The sequence below is a fragment of the Parasteatoda tepidariorum genome, chromosome X1 (assembly GCF_043381705.1).
Source record: "Parasteatoda tepidariorum isolate YZ-2023 chromosome X1, CAS_Ptep_4.0, whole genome shotgun sequence".
Classification (NCBI taxonomy): domain Eukaryota; kingdom Metazoa; phylum Arthropoda; class Arachnida; order Araneae; family Theridiidae; genus Parasteatoda; species Parasteatoda tepidariorum.
In genome coordinates this window covers 22457627-22480203 of record NC_092214.1, presented here as the reverse complement: position 1 = coordinate 22480203, position 22577 = coordinate 22457627, and the positions used below count along the sequence as shown (strand labels likewise).

At 29.2% G+C, this 22577-nt stretch overlaps 1 protein-coding gene across 1 annotated transcript in view; it reads right to left on the bottom strand.

The window, feature by feature from the left end:
* Positions 1-22577, bottom strand: part of LOC107437531 (DBH-like monooxygenase protein 1) — a 92955-nt gene that overhangs the window by 21706 nt on the left and 48672 nt on the right. The window contains exons 3-5 of the mRNA XM_043040087.2: positions 8319-8465; positions 7273-7449; positions 5241-5327 (exon numbers count right to left, since the gene is read on the bottom strand). Coding sequence (XP_042896021.2) covers positions 5241-5327; positions 7273-7449; positions 8319-8465 — 411 coding nt within the window. The remainder of the gene's footprint in view (positions 1-5240; positions 5328-7272; positions 7450-8318; positions 8466-22577) is intronic.

Genomic DNA, 22577 nt, shown 5'->3' with positions numbered 1-22577 from the left:
AATCAGGAACTGAAAACAGCAAAGAGAGTTCGTCGCTTTTCTTATAATCACTATCAAAAGATTGAGCTAGGAAAAAATCTCAAACAAAATACAAACATTAAGTATAGTCTTTTAGTTTTTAATGTTTCAAGTCTCATGCTATTCACGCTTTTCTGTCTCAATGACCTTATATAATTTTTTTTAAGGAATTATAAGTCAGAAGAATTCTCGAATGTTACTTGGAGTCTGGAAAAGCCCACTTGTGCAAAATTGTTCTCGTGAACTTAAGGCAATTATCATCAATCCGCGGGGATCATGATTTTCATTGTCGATGATTAATCGTGAGCGCACTAATAATAATAAAAAAAGGAATTTAAATTTTACGAAAATGGAACAATTATTTTGATGTTATCTCTTGAATTGAAGAGTTTAGTCACGTACTACGATATGTAAGATTCCATGATTTTTCTGGGATCATTTTTCAAACTTTTTTTTACGCACTTTTTTTTCTTTCAAGAAAGGAAAAATAAATTGTTATACTATTGATAAATTTTCTTTTATACTTTAAAGTTGTTATTGGAAATTTTAAAGTACATAAAACTTCCCTGGATTCCTATCTACTTCTAGCAATCTTTTTCTGTATAATAATTTGTAACAAAAAAAAAGATTTATTTTATGGTTAAAATTAGATTCATAATTTGCACAGTTTAAAACATATTTCTGCACAATTACTCTCAACACAGAAGTGATATCTTCTGAAAAAATATTTTAAAATTTAATATCGAAGTTTGCAGTTTGTTTCTGTGAATTAGATTTTAGCACAAAAAATATTGCCATCCATTTTTTTTACGAAATAAACTTAAACTTGGAAAAAACATGTTTGGGCGAACTACATTATGAATGACTTAAATTAAAAATTGGATTTTGAATTTCAAATTTTAAAGGGACATATGGCTTAAATTTTTGAAAATCAAACAAAACTCTGAATATTTTAAACATTTTTTTAAGTTTTTTGTTGGTAAAATTACTCAGGGTATTTTTTTCCCTATGATAATACAAAATAAGTATTTGCTTTGTATCTTAAATTTGTATTCCTCTTGAAAAATTATAATATTTTTTTAAGCTTTTTCTTGAATTTCTAAGATTTTCTTTCGTTTTTGTCTATTTTGTATGATGTTTAGGGAATAATATAAAAATGTGATTAAAACCATCGAAGATTTAAAAAGAAATATATATTCTTATAGTTGATATTTAAAAGGAGATGGCAGATTTAAATCGACTACTTTAAAAATTAGTTAAAATTAATTAGTTTTAAATGACTAATTAGTTTTAAAAATTACTAGGGGAGTTGAAGCACATTACCAGAACTAAAACTGCATTGAGCCCCAGGCCCGGAAAAGTCACCATACGCCGCTATGGGCGCGTCCCTATTATGAACTGTTTCTTGGTGTGCTACTGAGCTGGTCATAATAGGGAAGCTCCCTAAACCACGTACAATGATATTTTTGGGCATGGGTTCCTATGCAATTTTAATCCTGATCATGTACCCTAACTCCCATAGAAATTTGTCTTAACATTTAGATGACCTCCTGTTATACACAAAGTTCTTAAACTGTTATACATAAAGTTACATTTCAACAAAAAATAGACTAAAAACGTAAAAGAAATCTGTAGCTTTAGGAGCAAAACTAATTTTAGATTTGAAATTCCCGAAATAGGCAAGTATTTTTATGAGTGCAACTAAGAATTTATTCTTCAGTGTAATTAAAAAGTATTTTTTTATTTTTCAAATAAAAACAATTTAAATCTTATGTTTTGAATATTTTCCATGCTCGTACTTTTTTTGAAATATGATAAAGAAGTAAGGCTAAGAAAAACAGATTAAAAAAGATAAAATGGGCTCAGACGCGAAAGTCCGACCCGGGCTCGTTAACTGAAAAAGTGCTTGAGTCCAGGACGGGATCGGTTTCCTGGTAAAATGTTAATGAACTTTTTATTACTTTTAAACAAGCATTTGATTCAGTTATTAAGTATAAAAAATGCAAAATTTATAAGGTTCAAAAAAAATTTTATCAAAATATATAAATTTACTAGCTAATCAGAAAACTAATTTCAGATTTGAAATTCCCGAAACAGGCAAGTATTTTTATAAGTGCAACTAAAAATTTATTCTTCAGTGTAATTAGAAAGTATTTTTTTATTTTTCAAATAAAAACAATTTAAATCTTATGTTTTGAATATTTTCCATGCTTGTACTTTTTTTGNTAAGGTATCATGATATCATTTTACTTCCATATTACAATTTCCACTTTCGAATCGTGTTATACAGCATATATATATATATATATATAATTTTATTTAATTTATTTATTGTTTTTTTTCTTCTTTTCATTTAAAAAACTTCAGAATAGAAAGGTTTAAAGAGATATTTTTTTTAGCTAATTTCTATAAAATGATTTATGCTCTTTTTTTTCAGCTTAAATTAAAGTAGAGATAAAATGGGCTCAGACGCGAAAGTCCGACCCGGGCTCGTTAACTAAAAATGTGTTTGAGTCCAGGACGGGATCGGTTTCCTGGTAAAATATTAATGAACTTTTTATTACTTTTAAACAAGCATTTGATTCAGTTATTAAGTATAAAAAATGCAAAATTTATTAGGTTTAAAAAAATGTATCAAAATTTAGAAATTTACAATCTGTTCGGTGTTTTTTTTGCTTCGTTAGGTTAATTGTCAAATGAAATTTATTTAACTTAAGCGTTTAATTAAATATTTTTATTTTTTATCATTTCGGATTTTTAATGTTAGTGGAATGCAAGTAGAGTTAGTGCGGGGGCAAACTTTCGGTGTTCAAATGACAGAATGAGAGATACTAATACTAGAATGAGAGATTCTAATAAAAGAATGAGAGATTTTAATAATAGAATGAGTGATTCTAATAATAGAATGAGTTATTCTGATAATTGAATGAGGGATTTTAACAATAGAATGAGAAATTCTAAAAATAGAATGAGAGATACTAATATTAGAATGAGAGATTCTAATAATAGAATGAGAGATTCTAATAATAGAATGAGAAAGTTTGGTAGCAAAATGTAATATTTAATGTCTCGGGAATACTTGCCAAGAGGGCATGGAGTCCTCTAGTAAATCTTAATTCTTGTATGTAAAAATACGTTCTGACGGCAATCATGTTCGTTAAATGTAATTTATTCTTATGTGCAAGGCTCTAGTGGTAAAATCAATAGTAGGGAACCGTTTTGAAATAAAACAAAGGAAAAAAAGGAGGGATATATTTATATTTTAACTTCTTATTATTTCATTATTCATTTTAACGGTTGTTCATGATATGAATTAACAGTTATAATTTCCCAAATGACTTTTCTAAATTTCCTTGTTTAGACATCAAAGGACGAGTGGCGAGAACTCAAAATTTGGCCGTTATTCGACTTATATATCGGGTTCTAAATAATTCTATATATTTTGGGCTCAAATAGACAAAAGCGACCTGAATTCGTCTCTAAACTGAAGAAAAAAATTAAAAAATTTTTGTCTTCTTTTATCGAAAAAAAAAAAGGTTTAAAACAAAAAGGTTGAAAACATTTCTCCAGTTAATAGGCATAATGTCGTTTTCTTACCCTATACAACTGGCATTTCTTGTTGTTATATAGTTCAGTTTATTTATAAAAAGCATACTAATAATAATAAAGTGTACTTTGAGAGAAATTACAATGTTTCAGGAATGACTCAAAGGTGGCTACTTCATAAAATGGAAATTCAGTTATTAAGTAAATAAATAGTTTAAAAAATTCAAGAATAAATAAGTTATACATAAAAGAAAAAGAAAAATTTAAAAAAAGTTTTTTCTTTCATTTTTTTCATCTAAAAAAAAAAACCCTCTACAGAAATAGTTAAAGAGTTTTTTTTCAATTAAAGCTATAAAATGATCTCCTATACCATACAACCCAATTTTTTCTAAAAATTTGTTAATTAAAATTAAACTAATATAATTAAAAAGTACTGTGAATAAAACTCCAGCAACATTTTATACAAGGGTTGCTCAAAATGCAAGCTATCGCATTCTTAGCCGAAAGTAAATAAATGAGCAGTTGGTCCATTAATTTTTAAGAAATATATATTACATATTCACATACCAGAAACATCATTATAAATAGCAGACCATCTCTTAATTACCTTGCTAAGCGGTCATTCACACCATGGTTATTCAAACTAAAAAGATCCAAAACACCCTGGCGTCAAGGATCATTAACTATTTAGACTAGTAACATAGCATGATAATGAAGGAATTCTTCTACCTAAGGCTAACATTAAAGTCATGCAAAATATTTTGAATTTGTTTAGATAATACTTAATTAAGCTAAATGGTAGAAATTTGGATAATCGATAGTTTCTTCCAACTGATAATCATTTTGACCTTCGTTATTAAGACTCTTTCGCCTAGGTTTGAAATTTTTAACCAATGATACGCTTGTGTTTTCCCCTTTCAACTTTAACATTTAAGGAACGTGCGTCTTAAATATAAATACCCAAAATGAATATTTTTCAGAGGATTTTTTTTGATTGTGGATTAAAAATATAGAAATTTAAATTTTTAATGCCGCAGGGAGAAGGGATGAAATGAAAATAAACTGCTTCTAAAATTCTTTAAATTTCACACATATAAAAAAAAAGCATTTTCTCTTAATTATTCAAAAATCAGTTAAATTATATATATTTTTTATTTTTCTTAAATTTTTTTTTTAAGTAAGCTAAATTTAAAATGGTAACGATTTATATATTTTTTTGTTCGTTTGAAATACTGAAGGGGCACGTATATAAATTTCTAATTATATACTGTTAGAAATCTTGAAGGTGTTTAACGATAATATCGTAACCCCCTTTGAATCTGACTATTCGATACTATGGATAAACTTGATAAACTAATGGATAAACTATGGATAAGCTAATTTATAACAGCTTAATACGGATTTAGCCAATTCGAACTGTATTATGGCCAAGGTACCAATATTATGGTTCAACGTTTAGCTGAGTTTTCTGAGAATTCAAACCCCGTATTTTCTGCAAATTACGCACACTGATTTTCAATTTAATTTTATTACATGTGTAACAGTTAGTAAGCTCGTATCTTCCTGTTCCTGATTTAAAAACAGTTTATTTAAAAAAAAACATTAAATATATTTGAATTTTCGAGCTTTTTTTATACTTTTTAAGCAGGAAAGAACAACAAATAAACTTAACTTACTTGAATGACGTGATGTTTTTTGTTCAATGGAGGTGCTTTGACGATTTTACACCAGTATGTTGTATCAGTATCATCCATAATAGTAATCTGCAATAGAATGAAACTATTTTATTTAAACAAGCAAAGGTTCTAAGAAATAAAGAACATTTTAATTTGATTCGTGAAAAATTTGAAGGTCGACATTCTTATTTAAGAGGTGCAATTTGAAAAAACATTTTTTTGAGTTTTTAGAGAATGCTGATGCTATGATATACTTTTTGAGTTATGTGTGATGGTTCAGTGGTTATGGCACTGAACTGTCACTGTGTAGAACTGGGGTTCGATCCTCAGTGGTGTCTTGAACCCCACCTATCTTTAGATCAATGGGTACCAGCTTGCCTGTGAAATAAAGACTGCTTGCGCGCAGTGTTCACCACATTGCCACTATCATAACACTCGTCACAAAATTGGGGAACCTAAATATCCATGATTCCCCTGGCCCGCAATGGGCTGCTGCATGAATGCTTTACTTTGCTATTCCTTCAAACATGATTTTTGGGATGTGCTGATTTTGTTAAACACGCATTCTGAGTTGTTTTCAGAATAAAAGTTCACTGACTATTTCAACAAAGTCAGATACTTAAAATTCCACTATTCAACCGATTTTGTTCCAATTTTGTATTTTGCCATGTAAAATTATATTCTTTAAAATGATTCAAAAAATTGTATATCCTTCAAATCAAATTTTTTTCTGCCATTATAAAATAAAATATTAAAAAATCATTAATATTTACTAAAAGTTATTTTTTGCAAGGAATTACCTTTGGATAAACGGATTTTATTACTGTGTGCAAAAAGTTTTCAATTCGCATAAAAAGTTCTCCTGTTGTAGTGAAATACGCAAAAGATAAAATTAACATTAAGGTCTCAAACTTAAGAAAGCTCTCCTGACCAAACTATTGGGATCATATTTCCCAGATTGCAGCTACCCCTTACATTTTGGGGGTCAGAAGTCCGAATCCGCCGAAAAAGAAGGTATGTTTATTCAGAGAAGTACGTTTTTGTGTCTGATTTCTTAACGTAAAATATCGTCTACACTTATTTATTAGCATTTTTAGGTCACCCTTCGAACCATTAAGATTGAGTCCTAGACCCTGAAAATCAGATAATTAGATCAAAAGTTATTCAGGGCGGTCCGTTTTTTTGCTCACTGCACACATATAAATCGTTATTGTCAAATAAATTTTTACGTTATTCTAAAATAATTAAATAATTTATAAGGAATTAAATATAATTCAATTAAAATAAAGATTCGAAAAATCACTGTTTTAAAATTCTTTTCTCTGTCTTTATAATTGGTGCATGTCAAATTTGAATTGTTTTATTTTGCTTGATAACCACTGTTGAACTGCAGACCCAGTTTTGAGTTCACGACGATTGTCATACAACTCCATAGCTTATTGTTCAACTCATGTCCTCCCTGAGACCTCCTGGATCAATCATTAGGATAAGAAATAGCCTTCGTGGAGGATTTTTTGATGGAACTAAGTGACAATTGCGTTACACGGAGAGGAAACCTGCTAATACCTCTCACAGTTAACCCGTCGGCAACGTGACTCTAACCTCTGATCCGTCTACCACTAAAGATATATTACATCAGCACTGTGGTTAGAGCGAGCCGAACGCAGAATTTGAGAATTCTATCTTCTAAGCTACCGTAACTCAATCTGAATCAGCGATATTTAAGGCTATTTTTTTTCTTTTTTACAAAAAAAAGAACAAATTAATTTTTTTTTTAAATAAATAATAAGTATATGAGCAATAATTTTTGATTTTTATCAATGATGCATACATAGCAAAAAAAAATTTCTTTTTTTTAAAGTTTTTAAATATGTAACGATAATTATTTCACATCATTTTGAATTTACTAAAAGTCTAACGAAAATGTTTAAGTTTTCAGATACGCAGGTTTAGGTCTAATTCATTACTAATAAGCTGCATCATTAATTGCAGTTGCTAAAAAATACAAGTTTAAATGTGTAAAGTTACTTACATTTGGGGCACGAATATCCCAAATTTTTGCTTCATTCGGGAGCGAAGTCTTTTGCAGAACTGGCTGCAGAAGCATAAGACTCTTAGATCCTCTTCTGTGTTTTCCATGGTACATGAAGTGGTCATCAGATGAAGGATCGTCATCATGGTAAGCGTATATTACCCGAGCTGTATCATTCTGGAAAACTGTACGCAATTAGAAATAGTGTTGCAGAAAAGAATGCATTTATAAGAGTGTCTTTTATTTACTATACACACTGACGTTTGGATAAATATAGTTTAAATTGATCACTGGAATCAATGAAAGAATAGGCAAATATGAATAAAAATTAAATTTACTTAATTTGTTGAGTGGCAGTTTTGAGGATGCAATAAAGTTCATATTACTTTTAAACGTAGGAAATCGTTCTTTTAATGGATCTTTCATAAAGAACCATAAAAATTCAAAATTCTAATCTGATGTTAATAGGTAATAATTCTTGGAAATAAAAATTTACCGGAGTCTGTATGTTAAGATCTATGCATCTGTAAGATCTAAAATATTCGATGTCTATATGATCATTAAGAAAATCTCAAAAATTCCCTTGAGTCTTGTGGCGCCATCTGTCAAAATGAATAGAGATGATTAAATTTCAGATTACGTAAAAGAAAATCTTGCAAGAATCCGGCCCTAATGGTCAACCCCCAATGATCTAATTGAGAAAACCCTTTCTTAAATAATTTGAGATAAGATGCAAAATAAAAAAAAGATGAAACCAGTTTGTTACTCGTTACTCAAATTAGTCGTTTTTCTATATATATATATANAATATTTCTTTGTTTTTTCACGGAATTAGTTAACTGAAAGTACCATTTTTGTTTCATTTATAAATTATATATATATATATATATATAAATCATACAGGTAAATCGTTTACTCGTAAGAAATAACAAAATTTTATTTTTAATATTACTCATGAATTACATTATTATCTTATTACATTATTACCTTGCTCTAATATAAATTTAAAAAGTAAGAAAAAATATTGAAAAAAGAGAATTTCTTACCGTAATCGGTATATCTTGTTGATCACAGGTGTCGAACTTTCTACTGAATTGAAGAATAGTATGAGTTATATTTTCATAGCCGCTTAACAAATGCCAATCTTGCTGATCATCTAAAACAGGTATTCCATTTTTATGTGCATAACGGTCCTAAAAGGAGATAAACTTTACAAACACATTGCAACAATTTTTAGCCCTTTTTTTCTATAACTAGATCAATATTCTGAAATAATAATGTTTAACAAAAACTCTTAATTATGTAAAATATTATAAAGCTTTTAAGTTTTTAATTTGGTTAAACTTATTTCGTAATAAGCATAGATTAGTAAATCATTTCTGAATTAACTGCGTTTCACTATATTGTAATTCAAATTTGCGGACACATTTTTAAAGTTCAATCAATTTTTCTTTTCCATTATGAATGTAAATTTTTATTTGCCAGTTTAATTCCAAATTTATTTCTTGTTATGCTAAACCTAACGTTTCCAATTCAAAGTTCATATTTTCAATTACAAAGCTATCATTCAATTTCTAATTTATCTTATAAGCAGGAGTAAAATATAAAGAAATTAAAAAAAATGTGCTTCAGAATACAAAGGAAATACAGAAATTTATTATTTTGTAAATAATAATAATAATAATAATAGTAAAAACGTTGTTGGTACGTAATTTTTTTATTCAATCAAAGCTGACTTAGTTTATCGATTTCCTCATTAATAATCAGGAAATTTTTTTTTTGACTATAAAAACCAAATTGATTTACAATCACTTCAGGTTTATATTGCCCGACATCCCCAAAATATATGAAAATTCCAATCAGACTGGTATTTTCAACTCATATTTTTAACTCCCTCAAATTTTAACGAAAATTGCTTAAGTGAATAATGATAAACGGCATCAAAGCAGAAGAAAAGAAAATTACATTTATCAAAAATTAACCTACGTATTTTTGAATTTAATTCTATAAATCAGAATTTATGAAACAAAATATACCTCATTATTTTTTATATTCCTAGTCATGCATTTAAAAAAAAAAACACATTTATTCAATTGGTATAGGTAAGAAAAGAATCAACATGAAAGTGGAAATCGTAATGTGAAAGCACACGCGAGATCGTTTGAAAGTAACATGAAGAGTAATCACTCGCCAATGATACCTAATTATTCTGATAATAATACTCCATGTTACTCCACCAATGCTTATCAGTGCTAAATGCGTTTTTGGTTTGATTGCTAATACTTCTTTGTCAATAATGCTCATTACTTTTAATTGATATTTAAAATAAAAATGATATGGATATAATGTTGTTAATGTCATATTTTGGGACAAATAAATTATAGGTATATATTCATATGTTTTTATCAGTATGTATTCGGAAAAGGTGGTTTATCTAGCTAGATAATAAACTAAATCAAAACTCTACCATTGCCATAATCATGCCGTTGGTCACAAAATTTTAGGGCCTTAAACTCCTTAATCCTCTAGCCCACAACTGGTTGCTGAGGGAATGCTTATTCTATTAAGTAAAATAAAATATTAAAAAAATTAATTTTTACATTCTTTGACTTAATGAATTTTATAATAGTGTGCAAAAATTTTTCCATCTGCTTTAATATTTTCAGAGACAGGGCTAAATACACGGAAAGTGAAATTAACATTAAGGGTCCAAAAAGAGTCTAAACTTCGGCATTAGGTATTGGGACAATCTTATTTCAGATTGCAGCAATTCTTTTTATTTTGAGGGTTTATTCAGAAAAAATAAGTTCTTGCGCGTGATTTCATTACTTAAAATCTCGTTACTTATATTGCATGAGATTAGACTCTCGAAACATCAAAATTGAGCTCTGTTTTTTGACTCTCTCTAAAGTGCGCAAAATAAAAAAAAGATATCACTGTGAATAACCTGAATATAATAACCGGATTTTCATTTACTAAGACTCAATTTAATGGTCCGAGAAAGTAACTATGGTAATTAATCAGAGTAGACGATATTTTAAGTTACGAAATCAGACACGGTAACGAACTTTCACTGAATTAGCATACTTTTTTCGAAATGTACTTGGATTCTTGACTCTAAAAATATAGCCTCAATTTGGATAATATACAATCACTTCAGTTTAGTCGAAAACGGTCAAAAATTTGAGTAATACTATATTGAGTTAATGATGAAAATGGTTGCAATTTCCCTTTTTTTGTGGAAAGTTGAATAATATATGAAAAATGATGCAAACATTTTCCAACATTTATATTGACTTTTGTGATAAAAAACTAATATGAATCAAAATTTTTTCAACTGTTAGAAATATTGTGTTCAATAAAATTTAGTTTTCAATAAAATTTAGTGTGCTATAAAAACGGTACTTTAAAAAATCAAAACTAGAAATTTCATATTGTGTGGCAGAAATCCTTCCATAAAAACAACTATTCATTCTAATTATTTATTTTAACGAACAGTTGATATAGATAAATTTCACAATAAATTTATTGCATATAAACGTTCATGTTCGCATTCTCGGCATTCTAATTATAGTACAAAAGAAAAATTTGTTTATATGAATGTATAGGAATGAAACTATTCTTCAAAACGGCGTATCTTTTAAACTGTTAGACCTTAAAAAGTTCGTTTTTTTTCGGAATATTTTTTATTCGGGATTGACCTTTTTCATTTGATACCTTTCATGAGCAAACTTTACTTCCTTTGTGACAAGAATTCTAAAAACATAGAAAAAAATTGTAACATTGATCTTGAAATATAAAATGAACTTAATTGCAAAAAATAAAAAAACCAGTAATAATAAGAACCACCCACAATATTTTAAGCGTTTATCTCTACACAGCCTGTATATTCATTTTCCCCAAAGGAAATATGCATGTCTACTTCTGTCTAATTCAAGTATTAAAGTTTTTTCTTGAAGTAAGTATTTTCTTGATTATTAAAGTATTTTCTTGAGCGAATAAACTTCTCCCGTTTTTTTATCTTTTAAAATTACATAGAGCATCAATCTCACGCATGCCGATATTTGATTGGATTCATGACAGAAATCATGATCTTCAGTCACTGACGACGACTTAGAATGTTATTAAAGGAGTTCAATTTCAAGTAGTGAAAACAAGATACTCCATTCACTTCGAAAAAAGCACTTAGTACAATTTGACTTTAAAATAGCAGTTACTCTAATCGTTGGGTTGCTTTGTGAAAGGTGGAATACCCGGGCTTTCTGGAGTTAAATGATTTCCAGAGATTCAGAAAATCTTTAAAAACAGCATCAACCAAATACTTTTAAAGTTATCATAAGTTTTTAGCAGATCATAAGTATTTCAGATACTTTTATTATTTTAACGTAAAAATTGAAAATTAAAAAGCAAAAATTGTTCAAGGGTGCATACACTGAGGTGACAAAAGTCATGCAATAGCAATATGCAAATATGAAGATGGCAGTAGTAAAGCGTACGAAAATCAAAATTGAATAGTGCACTGGCAGAATCCATTTTTGATTTTGGAGAATGTTTCAGACGTAATTATGGCAGCAAGAAGATAATTAATAGACTTTGAACTTGGAATAGTAGGAGTTATACACACGGGGCACTCTGAAATTGTAAGGAATTCAGCATTTCTAGATCCACAGTGTGAAGAGGGTATCGAGAATGCCTAATTTCAGGCATGGACAACGTAGAAGCCGACCGCCAGCACTTAATATCTGAGACCGCAAACGTGTGCGAAGAATTATCAGTCTTAACAGACAAGTAACATTGCCTAAAATGCACCGCCAGCACTTAAATGAACCGCATCAATGCGGGACGTGAAATGGTCGTGACAGTTAGAACAGTGCCCCGAAATTAGGCTGTAACGGGATATGGCAGCAGATGACCGAATCGAGTGCCTTTGCTAATGCATGACATTATGTCCAGCGCCTCACCTGGGCTCGTGACCAATTTGCTTGGATCCTAGATGACTGGAATACTGTTGCTTGCTTAGATGAGTTGCTCTTTTATCTGGTCAGAGCTGATGGGAGAGTTCGAGTTTGGCGCAGACCTCACGAAGCCATGGACCCAAACTGTCAACAAGGCAATGTGCAATCTGGTGATGGCTCCATAATAGTGTGGGCTATTTTTTCATGGCATGAACTGGGTCCTATGGTCCGATTGCACCATTCATTGACTGAAAATGGTCAGGTTCAGCAATCTGGAGACCACTTGCAGCCGTTCACGGACTTCAAGTATTTAAAAAATGATGGAATTTTTAAAGATGACAATGTGCCTTGTCACCGCACCTTAACTGCTCGCGACTGGTTTGAGGAATATTCTGTACAAATAAAACCAACGATTTTTCTACCTAGATAGATCGACATGAATCTCATCGAACATTTATGGGATATAATCGAGAGCTCAGGTCGTGCACAAAATCCTGCACCAGTAAATCAGTAATATTTTCACAATTATGCACACCGAGGCTGTATGGCTGAATATTCCTGCAAGAGATTTCCAACTACTTGTTGAGTCTATGCTACGACGGGTTCCTGCACTTCGTAGAGCTGTAAGAAGCTAAACACGATATTAAGACGTATCCCATGACTTTTGTCACCTTTGTGAAAATCATTAATAATTAAAGGTAATTTATTCATTTTGTACCGAATTTAAGAAAAAAGATTAAAATACGCCCTATTTCTGTACAGTATGCTCTGCAAATACGTTTTATTTTTCACACATTATACTGCTATAGAATGAATGCATGGAAGAATAAATGATTTATGTATTTTAGTTCATTGATCTAGAATGATTAATTTGCAAACTTGCAAGTTACTGCATATAGGTTAGCTACATATAAATTATATGAAGCTAGCATATAGTTAAATAAAACTTATACTTCTCATGAAGCATTTATAAACTTATTACATATTATTTATATACTTGTCAAATACTGCTTATGCTACTTATAAACTTGTTACATACAACCTATTTACTTGCTACATACTGTTTGTCTACGATAGGTACTCTGACAGACATTCGTCTGGAGGGGTCGCGGTGACTATGGTAACGAGGTATGATTATTTGAGAAATAAGTATTCGCACCTGAAACATCGTTTAGATCATTCGAATTTCTCTTTTTTAAAAGAGTCAAAATTTTAATAGCGGTAAGCACCCAAAATTTGATATCATAATTTTCACATTTTTTATTATTTTTTAAAAAGTATATATTATACGAAGCAATAGCCCAAAACGATTTTTTTAAATTTAATTTATTTTACAAGATATTAACAATTAAATTTCAAAGCTCGTTTTAATTGAAAAATAAATATCTAAGGATAGAATTAATGGATTTAAAAAAAAAATGTGTCTCATTTTACGCGGAAATAATGGAAGTTGTTGATAAAATAAATATAATAAAACAAATGCTTAAAAAATTGAATTTTTAATGCAAAATTAAGTTGTAAAATGAAAAACAAAAATGTCGTTAATGTTGTTCAAAGTTCAAACAAAACCCATTTTAAAGTAAATTTTATTCTGAACAAAATGGCTTTCCAAAAAAAATGGATCGCAATTCCATAAAAAGTTATAGCTTTTTTCGCTAAACGCTGCACCGCGGCGCGCTCTGCCACTGCACTCCACTGATCGCTCAATCGTGCTGTATCAGTTGATTTGGAGGGAATTTAAAAATCTCAACTAAAGTTTCACAAAGTAACAAACATTATATTAAATAATAAATTCATAATTTTAGGTGAATAATATTATGAATAATTAGTTATTTATAATTTATTTACATAATTTTTTGAGTTTGAACTTGGAACTGGAAGAATATATTTTATTTATAACTATCTTAACAAAAACTTCAAGAACTTCCACGTAAAATGAGATACAATTTTTTAAAATCCATTTATTCTATCCTTAGACATTTATTTTTTAATTAAAAAGAGCTTTAAAATTTAATTGTTAACATCTTGTAAAATAAATTAAATAAAAAAAATCGTTTTGGGCTATTGTTTTGTATAATATATACTTTTCGAAATGCAACAAAAAATGTAAAAATTAGGATATTTAATTTTGGGTGTAACAGCTATTCAAATTTCGACTCAATGACAAATTAAAATTGTTATTTCTATGTAATGATTCATAAATAGGATGTGTATGGAGATTGTATAAAATTGTTTAAAGCAAGCTCAATGTTTTATTAATAAATAACTCATCTATAAATTTATCATGCATAGTAAATTGGTTATTAAGAAAAAAATAAATAAATTTGCTAATAAAAAACTGTTAGAATTATTTTTTTTAATAAATAGTGAGAAAAACTATACAGGTTACATTAAAATACGAGTAAGAAAACGTAATTTAAGCCACAAAAAAACTTAGATAATTTCAGATGGTTTGATGGGTGCTGATAAAAATCATCGTTGATAGTTTTAGATTTCATCCTATTTGCGGTAACTTGCTTTCAGTTTAAAAAAAATTAAAAAATAAATAATAAAAACAAAGATATTAAATATTTTTTCGGCACAGATAACGTGAACTATTTCCATTTTCAACAAAAGTTTTATCTCCTTTTAAAATCAGAGTTAATAAGTTTAAGCACTTCACTTTTTCCAGAAAACTCAAATAGTAAAAGAAATTAACTGCTTTAAAAAATGTGCAAGTTTAGAAATTAAACCATCTAACAATCAATGAACATTCATAATAAATATCGTAAAATTAAAAAAAAACCTGTACTACCCTTAATGTCAGAATTTGTTCACTTTTTTTCCTTTGTATTTAAAAAATAACAACCAATTGAGTAGAGAGAATCATTACAAGTAAGAAAGAAATATCCACGCGAATCGTAAAAAAGTTATTGAATCAGATTAAATAAGTCTCCTACTGATGGCTGAGTCAGCCAATCTGGTATACTTCCCATACAAGCTATCATCGAAGCTACCCTCCCTAAAATGCCCTCTTCTTGTTTCCATAGCACCAGACTGTCGCAGACTTTGTGGCGGTCAGAGTACCTATCGTAGACAAACAGTACTTCTCATACAACTTATATAACTTATGTACTTATTACATACTACTAATACAATTTATATACTCGTTACGTACTATTTATACAAAATACATATACTGATGTGCATAAATTAAGGACGAAATGGAAAAACTAGCACAACAACAAAACAGATTTGTATCGATTTTCAACACTGCTGTTCAAACTTACATTTGAAAAACCACTTGATCTTTAATTTTTGCACTTCAGTGTGTACTAATTACACACTACTCACATTATTTATATTCTTGAACTATCGAAGCAGTATAAAAATGAAACAAGATTAAATTAGCTCTGCCTTCTGTACAATATGCCTTTTAATACATATGTGTTTTATTAAGTAAGGGGTTATATTTCGATGCTTTAAACGGATATGAAGAAAATGTATGAAAGATCTTAATGCTATTTATTTATTGTTGTTCACTGATCTATAAGGATTTATTTGCTATCTTACTTAATCTTAAAAAAATGGCATCAAATATGGCACGAATACTACCTTTTGCATAAAACATGAATGGAAAAAAAAAATAACCTTGAAAGTCTCGCGTCACAGTTTATGGTTTGATGATCATTTTTTCTCGGAGGAATATATCTAAACATTAAAAAAAGAAAAAAAGAAAAACATCGAGATGCGGTATAACGCCCTCTGTTACATGACATCCTTTCATTTGTTTTATTTTCTTTACATCGTTCTATTCGATTTCAGATAGTTCTGGTACCGAATTTAATCCTATAATATCAGAAGAACATAGAACACCATTTGAGAAGTCTTCCACACTTAGAGTGTAGAGCGGAAATAATTGAGGTTTTATCACATAACTTTTACCTTTTGATTCAATTTTAATCACGGAAGCTTTTACAATTCAAGAGTATGACAACACTGTTAGAACATGCGGAGAAGTTTGAATTAGCAGAACCTAACTTTCAATATTTTCCTTTTTGTGGAATATATTTCCATAGTTTACGATAAAAATACGAAAAACAAAGAATGACGTCACTGCCGGTGCAAGAGAAAACACTTTATTGAACATATCAACAGCAGTATACTATGCACAATTTAAAGCAGAATACGCGCGGCGAACGTTTTAAACATTATCGTCCTGAAAGATATGCAAATACTGTTGTTGATATGTTCAATAAAGAGTTTTTTTTCTTGCACCGGCAGTGACGTCATACTTTGTTTTTCGTATTTTTCTCGTAAGCTATGGATCGTACAGGAAGGCTTCTTTGAGTTGTTTTTATGTATTCCCAAAGAGGAATCTAGCTGTGCAGAGTTTATGCGGTCGTTTTGGGACAGAGGCAGAGAAACTGATGACTTTCGAGAGAAAAATATTAAGAAAATTGCAGTAAGAGAAAACGGAATCTGGAGAATTCGTTATAACCCTCACAATTACAATCAAAATACAAAGAACCTAAAGTAGTAAGAATGATCTTGGTTTCTCAAATAAGGTTACTAGGTCACGTATTTCTATATAGCAAATGAAAATCCCGTTAAAAAAATAAACTTCCAATCTCCAGAGGGAAAAAGAAAAAGAGGAAGACCTAGAACAATATGGTTAGATAGAGTATATAAGTGGATAAAATACTTCGAAGTTAATAGATGGAGATATATCGAATATCTAGATGGGGTAAACTGACTGAGATGGTCTTGGCCGGTAAAAGGCTGTAGTGCCTAAGAAAAAGAAGCAGAAGAATGACAACTTTCCTTAGAGAACATATTTCTTTGTCCCAAAGGTGATCACGTAATCGAATTTTCCATGAATTTAAATTCTGCCCAAGAGTAAAATATATCGAGGCTGAACTAGTTATTTCAGTTTTATTGTTATGAAACTGGTAGAATACATGGATTTGTAGAATAGTTTCATGGTTACTCTAAATCTTAATATGGTTTTCTCGAACATAAATGATTGTTACCTGGCTCTGGATACCTGGTACCGGGAATGAATATCTGGCCAGAATAACGGGTGATTATTGTGTACCTGGTGCATCCCTGGTACATCTTCCCCTCTTTCTCACGTGATTATGACATAATTATTGATTTTGTAACATTTTTCTAACTATAAAAAGTGAATCTCCCCACTGAGTTTAGTTTTTTAGTTTTAATGTTAACTATAGTTAGTTTAACAATTGAAAATTGAAGAAATTTAATATGAATAAATAAAAAAAAAATAAAATAAAACACACACGAACACTGTCATTTCAACGTAAATTCAAAATGATAAATAAAACTTTGTTTAAGAGCCTGATTAAAATTAAATAAGTTAATTAAAATAAGATTTCAGCTTTCATTTTTTGAGCCATATATAAAGTCTAAAATTAAAAGCTTAAATTTTGTTTTAAATACATATTTACTATATCAAGCTTATAGTTTTGTAATGAAAAAAAAATTTAAGTTTAGAAGCATTAAAACTGTTTTTTGTACTTTTTTTAATTATTATTTGCAGAAACATGTTCCTTTATCGTTCTATATTTTTTCTCAAAATTATAAAGTAATATTTTTTGCAGCTTCCTTCCAAGCAGAGATAAGAAAAAAAATCTTAATCTATAAGGAAAATGAGAGGTGAAAAAATACAGGAAGAGGCCTTTTAAATTCCACTACTAAACACGGAACTAGATTCAAACGGATGAAACATCTGCTGAACTTGAAGATTCATTTTTTTAGCACGCTGTAATCCCCTTCTTATATTTTAGGTTTTACGGAAATTCATAATCATACAGAAGTGTTTTTAAAATTGAAACGTTTCTATCAAAAATATGGAGGAAAAACTGTGGTAAGAAAAACAAGATAACTAATTGAACTACCGTTTGTGGAATGATATGAATGATATATGGAATGATATCAAAATATATCAGCAATGCCTCAGCACATGAGATATTGCTGATATATTTTGTATCTTGTAAGTATATACTATGAAATGTAACTGAAAAGTTGTGGCAAATTTTAAAAGTTGAAATTATTGACGCATTTCTTGTAAGGCGCCTACTTAAGCGAAACTCATTAAAATGTTCCAAAGATAGTTTAACATGAAATGCTAACGTTTTCAATTAACATTTCCGAGTCATGGTGGCTCAGAATACAGAGAACTCGCGTCCTAAGGAACTGGGTTCGAATCCCAGTGATGGTGGGTCAATGCGAATTCTGCACCCGGCCACAGTGCTGGCGTAGAATATTTTTAGTGATTGAAGGATCGTGGGTTAGCGTCCCCTTGCTGCCTGGCTTATTCTAAGAGGTTTTCGTGGTTATCCTCTCCATGTAACGCAAATACGGGTTAGTTTCCTCAAAAAGTCCTTTCCGAATACTTTATTCAGGTGTTCTATTGTCTTCTGGATTGGATTCAAAATTACAGGGGTACTGCGTGAAACATTGGTAGACGTAAGTTCAAAATTGGGCTCGCTGTTTAACGCCAGTTATAAAATTAATATTTCCATTACATAGTAGTGTTTTCCAGTGTTCAACTGGGTTCATATAATTCGCAGTTGGGAATAAATTGAATTTTATTGAAAAATAAAATCAAAATTTTAAAACATTTGCGTTTATTAAATAAAAATTAGAAACTTTTTTTTCTTTCCAACGGCCACCTTGGTTGAAATTCATCAATTCAGGCTTATTATTGCAGATTTGTTGGTCACTTTTTCAGAGGGTTGGGCCAGCGTTGCTTCCACAGTTAGGACAGATAGTACAGAGAATGAAAGAACATCCATGCTTTATCCGGGATTCGAAACCAGAACCTTTCAGATGCATGGCCAGTTCCCTAACCCCTACTCAATCCGGTCGGCATTTACAATACACACATACAAACATTTCTAACATTCATGCCTTACATTACATTACATGCATTCAATGCGTTTTCTACAATATAGCATTTATTATTTCTGAACTTAGTTTATGCGTTTCCCTTCTTACGTCAATATTCAAATATATTATTTTTATGAAGTATACGATATATGGTATTTTGATAATTATTTAAAATCGTTACATTCAAAGTTATGACATATATTTTTTTCGGATACTTGAAAATAAAGAAAATTACTGTTTTTTTTTAGTTTAAAAAAAAAGAAAAAAAACGAAAGCATTTTACTTTAAGTACTAAAATCTTTTTAAAGCCCATGACCTATTGTAATTTATGTTTTAAAAATTTTTAGAAATATGTCTCTAATAACAAGTTAAAGTATAATACGAGCATCTATCAAAATTTGTTTCGAAATTTTAAAATTTTGATAAGACAAGGGAATAAACAAGAATGAAACTACCAATCCTAGATTGGGCAGAGAGAGAAACACATCAATAAATAAATTATTTACCGTACATTGACCTTTCTCAATGGCTTAATCAATTTCACAGTCCAAATAATCTTTTAGGATGATAAAACGCCTCTATTAAAGTAACAATGCTCCATCAATAGACCCCTCAGATATGTTAATTTAATACAAATCTTTTTCCCTCGGAACAATGATCGAATTTTGCCTTCTTTGCCAAGTCGTAAATGTTGTGTGGTCATTATTAGAAGATCAAACTAAATATAATGTTGCATAATAAAAGGGGTGAATAATAAACAAGTTAAGGGCTTTTTAAGAATGCACACTGTTTGTTTACTTTTTACATAGATTTATGCAATTACTTTGAATAAATAAGATAGATAGCGGTAATATCTTTTGATTGCAGAGCTTTATTAGTTAAAGTGTTTATTTTTTGCATTTCATTGTTGGAATTTAGTTATGTTTTTAAAATTTAATTTAATTTAACAAAATAATCTTAACTAAATTCAAAACATCTATTGTTAAATTTTATTAGAATATATTTGATTAAATTCATTTAAGAGTGAATATAAATAATATTTTTCATCAAAAATTCAATTTTTAGTATCCAATCGAAGTTATAAAAATTACTATTCAAGGAATTACTATACAAATCTATGTATGACTTACAATACAAAGTTATAAGAATTATTATAATATTGGTTGAAAGTAATTTAACAAAAAATAATTTAAGCACCATCTTTACAATCAAACAATCCGAGTTATATATGTAAAAAGAAAACCTACATAGTTGAGTTAATCAATTACTTTTAAACACATACAGCATCCGCATAATATTATTTAAAAACCCTAATAATATCTTTTTAAATTTTATAAAACATTGACATGACCATTTTTTTTAGCAATCTGTAAGTTTTTGAAATGCATGTTTTTAAGAATAATGCATTTTCTTTTAGAAGCGTTATAAAAACTTTTAGAGTAACTTAAAGAATTAGCTTTCAGAATATATAGTCTTGAAAAAAAGGCTAGATACTTGACCATGGCTAATTTATTAGGGAGGAGGGGGCTTAGTAAGGACATTTTCTTGCAAATTTGCCAGGAAACTTTATTAAATATAATTTTTAAATCGTGAAGTATTTCAACAACAATTTGGACGTTTTATTATATTTTGTTTTTTTCTAGATTTAAAATGTTATTTAGTTTTTCCACAATAATATATTAAAAAAGGCTGTTTTTGCCCACACTAGCCCGACTACACGGAGCTAGTGTGGTTAAGATATGGTGTTTGTAGTCATTTGTTACAACTCAGAAAGACATATATAAAGCCAAAATGAAATGAATTTCAGTCTAAGCCTTATTGGGGAATACATATTGAAACAGATTAATTTAAATACTAATTCATAGCAGAGCATTTCATTTTACTAAGAAAGATATTTGGAACGCAATTCAATGTAATTGGAAACCATCGTTCAATTCAGTTTATCTGATAAATATTTAGATTTTTTTTTATTTTATTAAAGAAAATGGAATGATCAATTCTAAATGTGTATTGCGATGCATAAACGTGTATTGAGGATTTTTACTGGAAAAATGAAAGATTCATGATCAGATAAACTATATCTTTTCTCCCCCTTAAGAATTGAACATCATAATCTCTAAATCTATAAACAATTTCCATCCCACCTACATAATAATAATTAAAAAAAACACCATATTGTATATTAAGTTAGTGTTAAGAGGTTTCAATTTATTTATATCGATCTAATATCATTGCTACTTAAAAATTATAAAAAAAAACCCTTCTTAACTTATAAATGAAAAAATCAACTCAAACATGTCCATACAAGCCCCACGAAGACATGTTAGTTTATGCCTTATGCTGATTAATAGAAACTATACAGATCAAAATTAAAAAATTACCGTCAGTTGAAATTATAGAAATAACATATAAAAGAGTAAATTTGAAAGTTAATTTTACACCTTAAAAACAATTTTCTACTAAAATATTCACAAATTTCTACTAAAATATTCACAATGGGATTATGCAACTGCACATGAAACTGCACACCAGTGTTATCAATTAAAGATATGTTACAGTGGTGATTTGACCAATAAATAAAAAAGTTATTCAATGTCTCCTACTTAGATTCACTAAAATACACTAGATTTTTAAGCTAATACTAGTGCATTATTGATCCTACACTAATGATTTAAAATTGAATAGCAAATCAATTTAAACCGTTTCAAATAAGAATTTCAGAAAGATAAAGGCTATCTTTTAAAAATGATTGGAAAAGGCGAACAATGCACGAAATAAATAAAACCGCTTCTAAGACTTGAAACTAATGATATGTTGCAGAAATGTTTCAAAATAATATTTATGAAACATCAAGGACTTTTTTATGCAGTTTAAAAATGGCATAAAAATAAAAATCTTAATTGTGACTAAACTTTCATATTTCATACGAAAAGTAGTTGGAAAAGTGTCAGGAATAAATAGAAAATTGATTGTAATGATAGAGTTTGTTTAAATTTAATCGAAGTTTTTCAAAATGATTATATAACAAGCAATTGCAAAAACTGCTTGCATAACAAATGTTATTAAAGCAGGTTATTAGGAAAAATCTTTCCAGTTATTTTGATAATTCTAACAAGAGTATGATTCTTGCTGGACCATACACACAAAAAAGAGGAAACTTTTCATTGACGACTTCGGTCATAAATAAGGCCATAAACATTGTGATCTCATCTTGTTTTATTATTTCTTTTTCATTTGTTTTTTCGATCATAACGTTTCCATTTAGGTGCATTCATACTTTATAGGGCATATGTAATATGAAAATATGTTATATTTCTGATAAAAAAATATTTGATGTAATTTATTAATATATATATATATATATATGCACCGAAGAGCCATTACATTATGACCACCCTCCATCTATAACAATGGGTTCTCCCAGGTTTTCATGGTTTCTCGCCCAGGAACAATGTT